The following is a 15,870-nucleotide window of genomic DNA, read 5'->3' on the forward strand; positions in this document are numbered from 1 at the left end:
TGCCTGCCTGCGCTCGTCGCGCGACTAACCGCCCGCCCGCCCAGCACAAAGAAGGACCTCGCGAAGCTGTCGTCGCTCGGCCACTTCCTCAAGGGCTCGTCCGCCGCGCTGGGCGTCGCCAAGGTCCAGGCGACCTGCGAGCAGATCCAGCATTACGGCCAGCTGCGCGACGAGGAGTCCGGCACCGACCTCACCGAGGACGTCGCGCTCGAGCGGATCGGCGCGCTGCTCGCGAGAGTAAAGAAAGACTACGTGGTCGCAGAGGCATGGCTGAAGAAGTGGTATGCGGAGAACTCCGTGCCCGGCGAGGACGACGAGGACGCGTAGGCCGCGCCGCGCTATGCCCGCCTGTGGTACAGGGAGCGGCTCGCCGATGCAGTGCGCAGAGGCGACACACGAGACGGTAGAGTATCCACCTGCCGGTCGAGAGAAGCAGCAAGAGTGCCCAGTGCACGTTGTACGTTACGCGCTGATGTGTTGCAAGCGGACCCCGCTCTAAATTATATATACTCGAGCCTCGCTTCCGCTACGCGCTACAGCACCCGCGCTGCCGTAAGTCTCACTCTGCACAACGTCTGCCTGCCACCCGATCTACATCCCGGCGTGCCTTGGCCATCTCCCCGGAGACGGTGTGGGAGTAAGCACGCCCGACCGACGATCGCGTATAAACCTATGAGACATTGCACCCGCTCTGCGTGTGCATCAGCGCGGACACGTCAGCCCAAGGACCCGGCAGCCCTCGATCCATCACGATCAGGAGAAGCGGAAAACAAACCCTGAAAGCTTGATGACCGTCGGCCGCATCCCACAACCTCAGCCTCGCCCCCACGCGCGCTCGTCGCCCCCGCCCAGCAACTCCCACACATCCCTTGCCACGCCGCGCTCCGCGTCGCTCATGAATAGAACCACCGTCCCGAAGCGCGGCACGCGCGGGAGCGCCTGCATGTACGCCCGCACTCGCGCCTGCATCTCTTCCTCGGGCGCTGCACGCAGGGCGTCGCGCAGCGTGGACAGCACCCCCGCGAGCAGGGCCGCGTCGAGGGACGCCTGGAACAGCGCCGGCAGCGCCGCCGGCGGCACCGCCTGTGTGAACGTGAACGTGAGCATACGGCAAGTCGCTAGCACACAAACGGGAGCATGCACGCACATTGAGCAGACGCCAGCGCTCCTCCGAAGAGCGCGTTTTCTCCCATTGCTTCGTGAACGCGAACAGCGTGATCGGGGCCTTCGCCTTCTCGGGCGCGTCGGTCGTGAGCGGATACCCGTTTGCTGGTCCTGTTGACGGACCTGCCGCAGACACTCCGTCGGCAGCGGGCACAGATACGGGCGTGGATGTGGGTGCAGATACGGGTATGGGTGTGGGTGTAGACACGGGTGTGGACGTGGGTGCAGCTGGTGGGGTCTCCGACGCGCTCTTCTCGCCAAAGAGGGTGTGCTGTCCATTCGACCTGAAGATCCCGCCGCCTGGCCTGCTGCTCGACCGCGCTTCCTTTGCTTCCTTTGCTTCCTGAAAGGAGTGCGGGGCCGGCTTCGGCTGTGGACTCGACGCCGGTACCGATGGAGTGGACGCCGCCGGAGAGGGCGTCGACGAGAGCGGGCGAGATGACAGGGGAGTCATGAAGTCACCACCGCTGTTTGACGCGCCGGTTGCTGTTTTCGTGGATGTCGATGCAGTCGCGGGCGACTCGATGATCTCGATTGGGATGCGCCTGCGTTGTGGCTTTGGTTTGCCGGATATCGCGGGGGCCGCACTGACGTCTACTGGGTGCTTCTGCGAGGGCGTCAGCCAACATCTTTGCGCGTAAGAGGTTCATACGCACCGCACGGGGCTTGCTATGCGCCTTTAGCGCGTCCTCTGCCTTCTTGAGCTCTTGCTTCACCGCATCGTTCGACGGCTCAAGCACTAGAGCCTTTTGGAAGTCTGACACGAGTGATCAGCGACGCGCGAGCAGCAACGGCCAGTGCACGCACCATCTCGCGCTTCTTTCAACCGCTCCAGCGCCACCCGTGCTTGTCCGCGGCGGAACATCGCCTTGACGTTCTTCGCGTCGAGGCGCAGGACAGTCGTGCAGTCTCTTTCTGCATCCTCATTTCTGCGCCGGGGGAGTCAGCTCGAGACCTTCGGAGCTTCGCAGCGGTAGCACGCACTTGCCTAGTTTGAGGTACGCGGCCGCGCGGTTGAGCGGGTACGTTGGGCTTTGAGGGTCCGCCACAACGGCAGCGGAGTAGTGTCCTATAGCAGTGGGGTAATCACCTGCCTTAAAGGCAGCATTGCCCTGCAAACGCAATGGATCAAATGGCGCAAGGATGAATCAGTGGGCCAGATGTATACCTTGTCCTTTTCAGATTGAGCTCTGGTAGCCGACATTTGGAAGCAGGCTGTAGTATAATTGTGGGGTCGTTATACGCGTTAGCCCTGATAACAAGATGGTCAACGGAGAGCACTCAAGGACAGAATGTCGACGAATAAGCCTCGCGATCACGTGGACAGTGCCCATGATAATTGATCTCTCAGACGCGCCTTGGCTCATGATACATACTTGAAGCACAGCCGTCTTTTTAAGGCTTCCCTGCTGGATACTCCCCGGGATGTGTATTTATCTGGATCATCATATTCTCTGTTCAGGAATTTAGGATGGTCCACATCAGTCTAAGGACAACTCGAAATTTGTCATGCGGCAATGGTACAGTATACTCTGCCGGGTTACAAGCAGTCTCCAGCGACGACTTGTAAGGCAGACGCATCTCACTCAAGGTTGTCGATATAGGTCCTGCTAGGCTGGGCCCTTGTCCAAATATTGCCCCATTCAAATTGTGTGACATATAATCCCAGTCGGTAGGACACACAAACAACGAGCCGTTGAATCGGTAAGCCTTTCAGCTATCTTCGCATTGCATTGCAATGTCGTAGGCTAAGCTGGGAGAAAACGACAGCGTCCCAGCATCCCAAAGCCGCACGATAGATGTCATTCCGCCGGCTGCTTCGAGGCTTACAGAAGCCCATATGTATGTCGTGGCCAATGTTTGTAGGGATGGAGAACAATCTGCTATCTTACTCGACGGGCCAAGCTTTACGTCGACACCAGCAAGCCCGAGTTCGCGGTCGTCGACAGAATGACCAGCGAGACGCAATTTCAACTGCGTTCCAGGGCGTCGACGACAATGCGCACGTTTCCCTTCCGGCGGACGCTTTCGGCGAGGACAACAGTATTGTGTGTAAGGCGATTGCATCTGTAGAGGCCGTCGTCCGCACCGCAGCTAAAACGCCGTCTCTAAAGCGCGTCGGGTTCACGTCTAGCTCCGTAACAGTCAGGGATCCTCCTGCCTATCGGCCGGAGTTATGAGACTGACCATTGCTTGCAAATCGCTCGCCGCAGGCTGAATTCGATGACGCTACCATCCTGCCGAACGCGAACTTCGGCCTTGGCAAAGGCAACGCTTACCAAGACAGTACCTCCGCGTAAGTGCTCCGAATCACTATTGGCTGCCCGTCCTCAATGGCCGTTCTCCGAAATGATACACCGATTTCCGTGACGATGCCAAGTTCCATTTCTTCGCTGTAAGCCTTCTCTGCGCGGCCAACGCATTATGGCGTTTTGCAAAACACTTTGACGCCTGAGCCGATCTGCTCAAACGGGTGAAACATTTACTGTTCTACCACCTGGGCATCATTCCCAATGAGCCTGGCATCTTGTGTACCAAGTTTCAAGGTAATCCATAACGGAATGCGACTTAGAGGAATGCCGGCTAGAAGCGACCAAATTGCAGTGGTTCTGCAAACTTTGTCATGCCGCGGCAAGTTCAAACTCCGCCGCGGCAGAAGTTGCAGAGTGTGGAGTGCGTTCTTGCGTTTCTCGTAGATCTGTCTTATCATTAATTTGCAGAAGGCCATATGAACCATCCCAAGGCTCCCATTCCACAACAAATATATATATCCTCGATCGGCCTCACAGGTTGACAATGTAAAATCTTTGAAGCGGAAGACGAGATCATGGTGTTTTGCAAAATCGATCAGTTTTGCAAAAAATCGTTAGTAATCTACAGTATGTGAGATCCAGCAGCAAGGCGCCATCGTACGAGAACTCATGACGCCATGTTTCCAGGCCCCATTCGCAAGCCCGATCGGCGACGTGTATGTGTATGCCGATCCCTTATCAAAGCTTCTTATTAAGCAAGTCCTCTTGCAAGCCGCGGGCACCTATATATACAACAATGGTTGGGAGTGAAAAGAATAACAAGAACGCTACGTCTTTCACACCAACTTGGAATACTTCATCATGCCTAGCATACCGCCCCAATCGCTCATTGTCGTCACCGGCATCACAGGCTACATCGCGAGCCACGTTGGGCTCGCAGCACTCCAGGCCGGACATCGCGTACGCGGTACCGTGCGCGACCTCAAACGTGCTGAAGAACTCAGGAACGCGTATGCGAAACAAGGCGTCGACACCACCAAGCTCGAGTTCATCATCGTAGACGACATCACCAGTGGTACACAGCTAGCAAACGCAATCAAGGGTGTGGACGGCGTCGCCCATGTCGCCTTGCCGGGCGACATCCTCGACACCTCGGACGACATGCCGCATCATGCGGTCAAGGCAGCTGTCGCACTGCTTCAAGCCGCTGCAAATGAACCATCTATAAAGCGTATTGTGTTCACCTCTAGCTCTATTGCGAGCTACCAGCCACCGGCCCTCTTCCCAGAGCCGGTAACGGATAAGAATTGGAACGACGGTGCCCTTCAGGCCTGGGAGAACGCCACAGCAGAGGACAAGGCGAAGCCTGAATGGGCCTGGATACGCTACGCAGCCACAAAGATCCTGTCTGAGAAGGCAGCGTGGAAATGGATGGAGGAGAACAAGGTACGCACTCTACTCATTTCTCTCCATCGCGCCCGCCTATATTGTGTTATCACAGCCTCCTTTCGATATTGTGACAATTCTTCCGAATGCAAACTTCGGACCTGTTCTCTACGGTGGCGCTCGTTCAACCGGTTTCTGGATCCAATCCTTCTTGAAAGGCCATAATGAGTTCGCAGAATCCGTCGGACCTCGTGAGTATTCATACACACCGTCTATGGACAGCTGATCAAGAATGCACTCAGAATGGTTCATCGACGTTCGCGATGACGGCCGCCTCCACGTCGCCGCGCTCACCAACCCCTCGCTCAGCGGCAAGCGCATATGGGGCGTGGCAGAACCGACCGGGTGGAACCAGATCCTCGCTATCCTGCGTAAGAACTTCCCAGATGCCAACGTTGCACCCGATCTCGTCGGCGAGCCTGGCGAGCCTACTAAGCAGAAGATCGAGAACACGGTGGCGACGGAGGCGTTGGGTGGCTGGATCGGTTTGGAGCAGTCGCTAGTTGACACGGGAAAGAGTCTTGGGTTCTGAAACAGTCACTGGGTTAGTCGTGTAGATGAATGAGAAGAAGATAGCCATTGGCTGCATGCGTGCAATTCTGTTTGTACATGAGTGAACTGAGAACCTGCTTTCATCCTTAAGTTCGGAGATGAGGATGCGTGTGACAGTTGTGTATTCCTGGTCCGGCAGTAGTCCGAGATGATCGAAATCAAATATCATGATCGATATTGATTGGATCCTCGGTTGTTGGGATCCGACGGACGCGGGTATGGAGAACAACGGCTAGCAGACAAGTGTTTTTCCATGCATGACAAGTCCCACATCAAATACACGAACCGAGGGTGTCAGTGACTATGCCTTAGTCGGAAGACAATATGCCGGCATGCGCAGCTTCAGTGCCTAGGTGCAGCATGTCGAAAAGCGGGTATATAAGCATCGCCAGCAGAAGCGAACAAAACGGAATCACACCAAATGCGCCTCGCCAACTCCTTGTGTGTTTTGGTGCTCTGTGCTTCTCCTGCCATCAATGGACAGAGCGACTTGAAGGAAGTAAAGGTAGCATTCAATGATGCCCAAGTAAGCTATACATTTCTCCCGCCCACTGCGAAGGTCATACAAAGGAGATAGATACCTGCAGACGCACATATCACGTTTGATCCTAGTGTCTTACTGCAAGTCAACTTTCCTGCCCACGACGGATCGAACGGAACGGTCCTAGAGACTCCCGGGACACAGCTGTCTGTCGCAGGTAAGGATGAGGATTCTACAAACCATGATCCGTTGCTTATTTTTCACGCCGCAAGCGGTTGCCCCGTTTCCCTCTTTCGCGTTGAAGGGGAACCATCTCACCACGAGCGGCCAGTTTGTGATCATGATGTTCGACCTTGATGCGCCCATCCCAAAGTTGTCCCTTCAAGTTCATTCAGTAACGGCACAAGACTGAGTGCATGCGCATGATGCGTGCCGCAATACTGGTTATGTCGATCGCACCCGTCCAGTTTCAGTAGCGAACCTGATCTGAATACGCTCGAGCAGATTCATCATAAATCGGTACTATATGGTGTTTTCTGTTGATCGAACCGCGGTCGTATTCGCTACACTCGAGATAACCTGTTGACTTGCCGAGAGTTCTACGGCTCGTTTCCACTATAACTATAAAACAGTGCTTCTGTTCCTGTCCGCTGTTTACTAGTCAAATGTTCGTCAGCCGCAACGAGGCACTGTGGATGTAGAGGTTTCTCGGTTGCGGGGCTGCGCGATCCAGCATCCCTATTTGAGTATTGTGCCAGGCGAGTAATCGACACCAGCATCGATACTGGGACGGCGAATGGACGAGTGCGGGCAGGGCGTAGCGCATCTACTTTACTGACCGGAGTAGATCCATGCTCCGCGTACACAAGTCAACACAAGAACTTGCATATGTAATTGTTGGTCCGATCGTGATCGATGAGCGTCTACTGGGTGAGGTTGTACAACCATGTCCTCCCAGCCCATCGCGCACGACGAGCTCGCAGGCCATCTCGGCCATCTCTCCGCCGACCAGCAGCAAGCCTTCAACGTCTTCAAGAGTATACTCCACGCCGCCAACCTCTACACCCCCTCCGCTCACACCGACAACGGCCCCAAACCTGCATCCCATGATGAGCCCACCCTCCTGTAAGCCCGCTGCGTCACGTTAATTTGCTATGAAACCCAGCCGACGAACGACATCCCTGCAGCCGCTTTCTCCGCGCGCGTCGCTTCGACCCGAACAAGGCCCTGAAGCAATTCCAGGACGCCGAGGCCTGGCGCACCCGCCACGCCGTCAATGCCCTCTACGCGTCCTTCGACCCCGTCGAGTTCGAGGACGCGCGGCGCTTCTACCCCCGCTGGACCGGCCGCCGCGACAAGGTGAGTCCGCCCCCCGGCGCGCGTCCCGCACTCGCCGCCTCGTGTGAGCGTGTGCAGACCTCGCGCGCCGCCGCCAGACAGGCCGCCCGCTCTACGTCTACCGCCTCGCGTCCATCGGACCCCTCAAGCGTGAGCTCGAGGCCGTCCCGCCCGAGCGCCGCTACCAGCGCATGTGAGTGCCTCGCCCGTCGTGCCCGCTCCCCCGGTCCCCTCACCGTGCGCCCCCGAAGTGTCGCGCTATACGAAACCATGACGCGCTTCGTGCTCAACATGTGCTCCGCGCTCCCGCATCCTAATGCGTCGACACCCATCTCTTCTGTGACGACGATCATTGACCTTGGGGATGTCTCGCTGGGCACACTTTGGGGACTCCGTGGGCATCTCCAGGAGGCCTCCGGACTAGCGACGGCCAATTACCCCGAGACGCTGCATACGATCGCGGTCGTCAACTCGCCATCGTTCTTCCCGACCGTCTGGGGCTGGGTCAAGGTATGCCTCGCTCCTGACGTGCAATGTGCATCCCGAACACGATGCTGAAGCCGATGCGTCGCTCATAGGGCTGGTTCGATGAGGGCACTCAGCGCAAGGTCCATGTCCTTGGCAAGGACCCAGGTCCCACGCTTCGCACTCTCGTCGACGCGAAGAACCTCCCAAGGCCATACGGCGGCGAGCTCGAATGGAAGTTCGAGGACGAGCCTGCGCTTGATGATGACGCCAAGCAGCTCATCGGTGAGATGCCCAAGGGGCCTCATATCTTCGAGGATGGCCAGGTTAAGAGGCCGCCCATGCTTGCGGAACCCGCTTCAAACCAGTAGAGGGCTGGGTTATGCTATTTGTATGGTATTCGACAGAAATGCGTACATTATGATCGAGCCATTATTTAATGTTGGATTTGGATCAAGAACGAACAAGAAGCAATAAGGATATTGTAGCACAACAGCTTGCACGTCAGTCACAGTAACACACCAAAGAAACAACGATAGCAACAACGATCAGAAACAGTTAGTCCATTTATTTATCATGCGAAATCGTCTTCGGGTTCGGCTGTCAGTCCATCCTCGTTCCAGATCTCGAGGAACTATAGGTTCATTATGAGTGAGAGAAATGAGAGCTCTAGACGCTACCGTGCTCACCTTCGTGCGCTGCACGTCGCAATCCTCGTTGGTCAGCAACGGCGCTGTGGCGAACGATAATCGTTCCCAAAGTAGCGGTCGCTCATGGCGCCGCGCAGCGGGCCTGTCACCTATGGCACTCTTCTTCCCCACTACCCACTTGGCACATTTACTGTGACCGCAGTCAGCGGTCTTTTTCGCTGAAAAAACTCCACTGTTCACATACTCTTCAGAGATGCCGTACAACATCTTTAGGTACGCCTTCAGCAACATGATCATCGCAACAATGATCGACGTCCGCATTAGAGGGAGTCTCTCATCAAAGGATACTACAGTGTTCAATCAGCGAGGCCTATGTGTTCCATGTACGTGATACACACCAGATGATGAATATGGTACGCTTGTTGCTATGACACCCTCCTAATACTTGGTGAGAAAATGGACGTGAACGTAGACACGGCCGGGTCTCACCATAGGCTGGTGTGTTGTGTCGCCTGTGAAGGATACAGGTTGCATTGGCGCGTGAAGCTGTGAGAGTAGATGAGACGGGGAAAGGTTTTCCACCAGCTGCATGCCGGTCGTCGAGAGGACGCCGGTCAGATATTTGAGCACTGTGAGGACCTCCTCCTGCGTCTTGTACTCAAACGCAGCGAAGTTTTCTGCCATATATCGCACGAACTCTACGTCGTCCTGGTGGTGGTATATCAACCGAAGGAACTCTCATCAAGATGACTGTAATAATACCTGGGATGATTTAGCTTGCAGCTCAATGTCGAATACCTTGACTAGTGCCTTGAGGAAATCTTGCCTGGTCGCCCGTTTCTCCCGCACGAGGGAATACCATCTATGTAGGAGCGCAGTAGGCCCTGAAGTCATTCGATATCCTACAATAGGTCGAACAGCATTACTCCTGTGTAGTCATCACAAATGGCTCGGAGACTCACCATATACTTGCCCCGGTGCCAGTTTCTTCTGATAATCAAACGATGCCCTCGCACTCACCACGTAGCGAGCATTGAGAAGTGATGTATGCTTGCTATGCAAGATTGTATGCAATGCACTAGCCCGTGCACTAAAAGAAGTGTTCGGGCTGGTTTCCAGCGCAACAATAACGGGGAACGACTAAGAATGGTTTATTATGGCAACTAGTATCAGCAATGACAAGCTGAAGTACTAACCTGAAGCGGGTGTGCAAGTCCCTGCTTGATGGTGAAGCTGAGAATATCAACGGCAGCGGTTTGTATCTGAGCGTTATGCGAGAGCGCTGCTTCTAGGATGGGTACTAGATATCGCTGGACTACAGCAGAACTGACTCTGTCGTGATCGTCAGGGCTGAACTGTCGAAAAAGAAAGATTTTGCTTACCCTGAGTCGGCGAACCCGTCAGTATTACCGACTAGCTCCTCCATATTGACCTCCTTGCCACTTGAAGACTTGGACCTCGAATTGGCTAATGCATCCCTCAGGCATGTATCCAACTGTTGAAAATCTCAAATTAATTACCTTTCTCTTTCTCTGCATGCTTAGATGCTTCAGAGACAAGGAAGTCTTGCACGATCCTCAGGAGGCGACCTCGTGCATCCTCATCCGGAGAAGCAAATATAGCGTCCATGATGCTCGCCGATGCGTCGACCGTCATGAGGGCAGGCTGCGCACGGAACAGGAATCCTGCACGAAACTATGAGACAGCAGTTGACACCGTCGCGGCCCGCGCTTACCCATGCATTGCAGTATGCGGCCCCTAAGACCCACATCTCGATATTTGTCATAGAGCTCTAGAAGACTCTGATAGACATGTTCGATCACCGAGCCCTACACCAAACATTAGTCTACAAGGAGACATAGACGTGGTACGAAAGACCAGCCTTAGTAACACTCTCGATCTCGTGTCGCAGCTCTACACAGAATATCAGCGCATCACAACCTATCTTGGGCGTGAACACGACGTACGTTCATTCTCAGCTCGTATTTGATCGAACGGACAGTGTTCGCACAGCAATGAGACAATGAACAGGAGGATCGAGAGCGCCCGTTGCTCAGATGTTGTCATGACTTGTGAGGGCGGTCTCCTGATCGCCTGTTGCAAACGCGCTGATATGTTACGATTTAGTCAGAGGAAGGGTCATTTGCGGTGGATCCTTACACACCATTGCATGATTTCAACAGCGCCACCAGCCGGCCGAAGTCGTGAGTTATGTGAAGCACAATTGCACACATGCATGCAACGGTTTCCTGCAGGCCCTGCATCCAGTGTAAGTGTTAAACAAGGGCTCACAACGACGTAAGGAGGAAACATACCAGCAGTCCAGCTGAGGCAGATGGTTTGATGATCATCGGCTGTAAAGCTAGCTGCAATTCTTGGCCAAATTTCGCAGCTGTCTTCGGCATGTGTGGGATCGACGCCCGGAAAATACGGAGCAGGTAGTCAGAGGTGGACTGTTCCTCGGGCTGCAAGCTAGGATGAGTCTGGGGAAATGACTATTGGTCAACGATGTCCATACTGTGGCTGCGTTTTTGAGGTACGGAAGAAGGGTCGAAGCATTGGCACCGGAAAGCACAGCTGGATAAGCTGAGGCGAATAGATGAATTGTCCGCACACAGTTGACAACTGTCTGTCAGACAGTCAGCAACGCCAGATATGTCTTGCGTGGCAGGACAGCTTACAAAGCCAGGGAGATCGGAGGCATCAACTAAGCCATCAATCAAAGCCTCACAGATCTCTGAATACCGAGTGTGCAAAGATGTCATTTCAGCACCCCCTTTGTCGACCATCATCTGATGAAGCAGGTCCTCCAGTGGCGAATGTCGATCTTTGAAGTGACTAGAGACACCCATGATGACAGATACCTTCGAAAGTAGCTGTGACTTGTCGTCAGCGACAGCGAGGCTCTTTCCTCTCTGTGTGAACCCTGGTCCCTGGAACCAGAGTTCCTCCATTGTTTTGATGGCCAGGTCTTTCACAGTATCATCTTCGTCGAGCATGCGCAGGACAATGCGGGTGCATATCTCGATACGACGACCCCTGTCATCCGACACGAGATAATACGACTTCAGCAGCTTGATGACACGCTTCCGGACACCAAGACCAGTGTCCTATAATGCGATCTGTCAGCGGCTGTGAATACGGCACATGGAAGTCGTGACTGACCGCTATACGATCCGCGATCTTCGAGAAGTAGTCGGCAGCAAACTCTGGCGAGTCGATCATGTACTTGCCGATCAATTCGACCGCTGCGTCACGGACAGCAGAAGAACTGTCTAGCAGATGGCTTTCGATTGCCCTCCTCACATTTGGCTGCCCGCTTCGATGAGTGTGCGTACACGGACGTCATATTGGAGACCTACCGTAGAGAGAATGCTAGGATCGCTAGTAACAATCTGCCCCAATGCTTTGAGCGCCTTTGTACGCATGAACACAGGAGGAGCATCTAAAGCTTGCAAGACTACATTCAGAATCGGTGTGAAGGAATTCTTGAAAGTCTGAATGGTCCCAATCTCTTCAGATAAGCGGTGGGTGTGAGCCACCTCGTCATGTGTACCTCTGCAAAAACAATTGAGAGGGAAGAAACCGCGATACAGTTTGATACGTACCCGACGTCGAACACATCATTGGTGGAGCCATCCCAGATCCGTCGAAGAGCCTCCTTGACCTTGTAACCGAACGCAAGGATTTTGCTTCGATCAACCAGGGGATCGAGATCTTCGCCTGTATCCGTGATCATGGCACTACATTGTTGCAGGGTGAATGCTAGCTCTTGTCCCCACAAAACAGCCGTCAATTCACGCGCACTCTGGTTAGATGCATATTAATGACAGCATCCATCTGAGTATCCAAAGGAACGTACATCATATGCTTGGTCCTCTGATGCGCGCTTAGTGAGGTGTGAACCAAGATCCTGGTGAGCACAAGCCAACCGTTGCAATTGCTTCGTGTTAACAGATGACAAGATCTGAGAACGGGAATTAGTTTTCAGCGCGAGACGCAGACTGAAAAGCAGTACCTCGTCCAAAGGTTTGAGGGCTTTCTCGTCGCGGAACTTGAGCAGCGTCGACCGCAAGTGAGCTGCTATGACCCCTAGGTGATCGAGAGCAATAGTCTTGATGGCATTGTTATCATTTTGGTTCGTCGTCTTCACGTCATCTAAGGAAGATACCTAGGCTTCTGTTGGCGGGTTATGGTTGAGAGGATATGCATTTACCACTGACCATGAACTTGCAAATGATGCTCAGGAGAAGACTAGCCGCTGGCCACTCAGGCCAAAAGAGCACTGCCAACAGGTCGGAGATGAGATTGTCAAATATAGTCCTGTATTCAGCTTCATTCGAGTTCTTAGTAACCTTGCTCTTCCCCGACCTTAATCGGCAATCAGATTCCTGCAACAGAGCAACGAGACGTGACTGACCGCTGGGTTAGGAAGGCAATGATTGTCTTAGCTGCTTTGGTTGCAGAGTCCAGACCAGACGTGTACAGGCGGATTTCCTGCAATGCGGGACCTTAGGACTACTCTGTCTGGTTCTCGTCAGTCAGTACTCACCTCCATGTCCTTCTCATCAAGGAAGGGGCCTTGGCGCAGATCACCCGATGACTCTTGTCGACGCATGGCGAGCACTTGCTCGCGCGCACTCTGGAGGGCGCGGGCTTCCACACGCACGTCGTGTGCAGACGTCTGTACGAGCTGTAGGAGCAAGGCGGACACAGTACGAATAGAGCGACCATCGCGCAATCTACATAGGTCAAGTCAATGCAAACTCGCATCTCGCGGACCATCAATAAGCGAACCGAAATTGGCCGGCCTTCTGCTTGGTGTCTGAAAGCTTGATGAGAGATGAGAGGATTTCTTCAATGATCCAGCTGCGTTGTTCTTCATGGTTGGCGAAGATCTGGAACACGTGAGCAACGAAATGTTGCCGTTCTTGATATTAACTTACACTTCGCATCAATGCTAGCGCATCCAGCCTTAGACCTCTCATGGCGCTATTGCCCAATGTGTGTAACACAGCAAGGTCCTTCTTACCCTTACCTTCGCTTTCACTGCCCTCCGTCACAAAGAACGGCCCTATGGCAATGTAGACGGCCTGTATGATGATGGATTCGGACATGGCCATCGTCTCAGCAGATACTAGGTCGTTAATGCGAGGGACGACTGAAGAAATAGCCTGGAATATCTCTGCCAATTGGCGTCGATGACTGCCATCGCGGGAAGATGGCTGTACGACGTGTCGCAGCAGGGGTGGCTGATGATTACTATCAGTAGATGCCTCCACGAAGGGATAGACAATCTTTGCTAGCTGATTTTTGACAGTGCTGAGGCACGTTGTGATCAGCTCTTCCGAGTACAACTGTGGACAAAGGGAAAGGTGTCAAAGATCGAATGGTAATTGCGCATACAGCACCCATAACTCGCCTGTTTCGTAAGTCGATCACTACTGAGTAGTCCGATGCAACAATCTGCCGCCAAAAGGCTATCTCTCGCCACATCCAGGGTATTGGACAACTTCTCTAGGTCCGTCTCTGTCACAGCCTGCGAAGCCGAGTCGTCATCGACACCGACAGAGAGGCCTTCATCTCCAGAGCCAGGCTCATCGTTGAGGGACTTAGGAGTTTTCGAGCGCCTGTCCTCACCGGTCTGTCCCTTCTTGGTGGACTTCTTCCTTGGGCTGCTCGGTGGTTTCTTCGGGACAATGGGTGCAGCAGCGCCAAATGGCTCGAGGTCCTCGCCAGCTTTGACGCTTCGCTCAAGGATCTTGAGAGTTCTCGACAACACTGCTGCGTCAACCTCCGCCATCCTCCCTTTCCGACGGGGAGTCTCACTATGCGCATTACCCTCGCGGGAGGAGAGGCGCATACGCTTGCTCGGGCGTGCGACCTTGCCTATATGGGTGGATAGCTTCCGAATAAGGTTGGGGTGGAGAAGAGGATATGCACTCTCGACAGTGTGCGGCGAGAAGAACTCCGATGGCAAGTCGCGCACGTCAGCATCCGGTGGCAAGGAATCTTCTGCCTCGAATATGTCTTCCAGCAATGTCGTGAACTTCTCGATTGGAGCTAGCTAGAGGTCAGGAAATGCGAATACACGGAAGGGATGAGAACAGACCTCGGTCATCCCTCTCGCCGGTGGCCCGCTTGCTGGATGAGTGGACGCTGCCGTTGGGGATAGGTCGGTGACCGTTCCTAGGGCCGTCGTCATCACTCGACCCAAATCCTCCCAAATCGCCATCATAATCCATGTCCCTGGCTTTCCCCTTCCCCTTGCCGTTCAATACAGGCGTGCGAGACGGCGAGCGAGTCCGCTTACGCGATGTCGGAGTGAGGTACTCTTGGGGCAAGCAGGGTACTTCCACATAGGGCAGCAACCGTTTCGCCGTGGGCGTGCCTAGGACATTTCCGGTTGACACCGTCGGCGTACGAGCGAGTTTCGTTGATGATTTAGCCGACGACTTCGAGCTGGTTTTGCTGACTTGATCGAGCTGTAGACGCTTCAGGGATGGCAGTTCCACGCAGGGTATGGTCTTTCGCTTGCGTGGCGTCTGCATACTTGTGGGTGTATGCGGGCTAGAGAAACCAATAGCGAGAGGGTCGGGGCTTTCCTCCTCCCTCAGCACTTGCCTTGGACGATGGGGAGTCGTCGGATGGCTCCGTTTCAGCAGAGACTGAGAGGCAGCGTCTGCGCTACTCTTCGCAATGAAGTCGTTGAAGAACTGCTTTGACTCCTCGGGCTTGTATATGGTCTTTGCGCGTTTTGGTATAGGCTCCTCTAGTGCATGCGCAAGAGAGGAAGATGATGTACTGATGCCCGGGGGCGGAGGGGTCGGATATGCAGTGGACGGGGCGGAGTGTTGGAAGACGGAATGCGCGAAGGGGATGCTTTGATAACTCGATGGGTGAGAGAATGACTGATCCCATGGACTTGATGAGTTATAGTAAGAGTATGCGCTAGATCAATGACGTTAAATCACGTAAACCACCTCAGGTGCAGAACACACTGACAAGCCTTGCTCCCCTAAATACTTGACAGCGTCGTTCCTCGTGGCCTCCCAATAACCTCCGTCATATGCAGGGATAGACGGTGACGCCATGTGGTTGAGTTCTGCAGCATACTCCGAAGATACGGGAAAATGCGGGGAGTGTGAAGAGGACGCCTGTCCGCCGTATGCGTGCTGCTGGATATACGAAGGCGGTGCGGCAGATATGGAGAGGTTACTCAGATGCCTAGCAACTATAGAATGAATTAAAGGGTGAGTATATGCGGATAAATGCAAGGCATGAACGCACCGTGTGTAGCAGGCGTTGCCGAAGCGAAGGGGTATACGGCCAGTAGCGCGTGTGCATCTTGCACCGAATCCGCGGTCACCCTGCCCGCAGGCACCTGCGGTGAGGAATATTCTTGATGATACCCATTTGGCTGTTGCCGATACCAGTCGTTCTTGTTCATGATATGAAGAAAAGGGCCGTCGCAGTACGCGCGATGCCGACGCGCTTGAGGGCCACAGCAAGTCGCGGTCGC

General features: G+C 54.3%; 7 protein-coding genes across 7 annotated transcripts in view; 5 read left to right on the forward strand and 2 right to left on the reverse strand.

Moving 5' to 3' along the window:
• The window catches only part of POSPLADRAFT_1160158 (hypothetical protein), a gene marked incomplete at both ends in the record, with an annotated part of 792 nt that extends 465 nt beyond the window's left edge, over window positions 1-327 (forward strand). The window contains one exon of the mRNA XM_024487511.1: window positions 45-327. Coding sequence (XP_024333311.1) covers window positions 45-327 — 283 coding nt within the window. The remainder of the gene's footprint in view (window positions 1-44) is intronic.
• Window positions 328-813: 486 nt separating this feature from the next.
• POSPLADRAFT_1050713 (hypothetical protein) lies at window positions 814-2,368 on the reverse strand (the record flags this gene model as incomplete). Its single annotated transcript, XM_024480045.1, has 5 exons — window positions 814-1,083; window positions 1,148-1,275; window positions 1,972-2,093; window positions 2,149-2,276; window positions 2,333-2,368. The coding sequence occupies 5 exons, from the start codon at window positions 2,366-2,368 to the stop codon at window positions 814-816; spliced, it is 684 nt and encodes a 227-aa protein (XP_024333312.1).
• A 652-nt stretch (window positions 2,369-3,020) lies between these two features.
• On the forward strand, window positions 3,021-3,464 carry POSPLADRAFT_1062666 (hypothetical protein; the record flags this gene model as incomplete). Its single annotated transcript, XM_024481545.1, has 2 exons — window positions 3,021-3,308; window positions 3,378-3,464. 2 exons carry the CDS (start codon window positions 3,021-3,023, stop codon window positions 3,462-3,464), a joined length of 375 nt encoding a protein of 124 aa, XP_024333313.1.
• Window positions 3,465-4,277: 813 nt separating this feature from the next.
• Window positions 4,278-5,394, forward strand: POSPLADRAFT_1159921 (hypothetical protein; the record flags this gene model as incomplete). The annotated part of the gene is made up of 3 exons (XM_024487479.1): window positions 4,278-4,862; window positions 4,918-5,053; window positions 5,105-5,394. The coding sequence occupies 3 exons, from the start codon at window positions 4,278-4,280 to the stop codon at window positions 5,392-5,394; spliced, it is 1,011 nt and encodes a 336-aa protein (XP_024333314.1).
• Window positions 5,395-5,835: 441 nt separating this feature from the next.
• Window positions 5,836-6,307, forward strand: POSPLADRAFT_1037496 (hypothetical protein; the record flags this gene model as incomplete). Its single annotated transcript, XM_024477227.1, has 3 exons — window positions 5,836-5,940; window positions 5,992-6,112; window positions 6,168-6,307. The coding sequence occupies 3 exons, from the start codon at window positions 5,836-5,838 to the stop codon at window positions 6,305-6,307; spliced, it is 366 nt and encodes a 121-aa protein (XP_024333315.1).
• A 516-nt stretch (window positions 6,308-6,823) lies between these two features.
• Window positions 6,824-8,129, forward strand: POSPLADRAFT_1175235 (hypothetical protein). The gene is made up of 5 exons (XM_024488333.1): window positions 6,824-7,020; window positions 7,083-7,254; window positions 7,332-7,426; window positions 7,485-7,743; window positions 7,812-8,129. Exons 1-5 carry the CDS (start codon window positions 6,842-6,844, stop codon window positions 8,067-8,069), a joined length of 963 nt encoding a protein of 320 aa, XP_024333316.1. The 5' UTR covers window positions 6,824-6,841; the 3' UTR covers window positions 8,070-8,129.
• A 143-nt stretch (window positions 8,130-8,272) lies between these two features.
• On the reverse strand, window positions 8,273-15,798 carry POSPLADRAFT_1050716 (hypothetical protein; the record flags this gene model as incomplete). The annotated part of the gene is made up of 29 exons (XM_024480046.1): window positions 8,273-8,332; window positions 8,388-8,538; window positions 8,593-8,681; window positions 8,874-9,056; window positions 9,111-9,250; window positions 9,311-9,488; window positions 9,545-9,680; window positions 9,731-9,815; window positions 9,869-10,033; window positions 10,084-10,177; window positions 10,231-10,262; window positions 10,316-10,456; window positions 10,513-10,606; window positions 10,664-10,813; window positions 10,867-10,977; window positions 11,030-11,458; window positions 11,514-11,660; window positions 11,711-11,906; window positions 11,957-12,156; window positions 12,211-12,519; window positions 12,572-12,719; window positions 12,769-12,845; window positions 12,901-13,090; window positions 13,146-13,246; window positions 13,295-13,705; window positions 13,771-14,411; window positions 14,461-15,299; window positions 15,354-15,582; window positions 15,639-15,798. The coding sequence occupies 29 exons, from the start codon at window positions 15,796-15,798 to the stop codon at window positions 8,273-8,275; spliced, it is 5,886 nt and encodes a 1,961-aa protein (XP_024333317.1).
• Between the last annotated feature and the right edge of the window lie 72 nt (window positions 15,799-15,870).

The sequence above is a fragment of the Postia placenta genome (genome assembly GCF_002117355.1).
Source record: "Postia placenta MAD-698-R-SB12 unplaced genomic scaffold POSPLAscaffold_23, whole genome shotgun sequence".
NCBI lineage: Eukaryota > Fungi > Basidiomycota > Agaricomycetes > Polyporales > Adustoporiaceae > Rhodonia > Rhodonia placenta.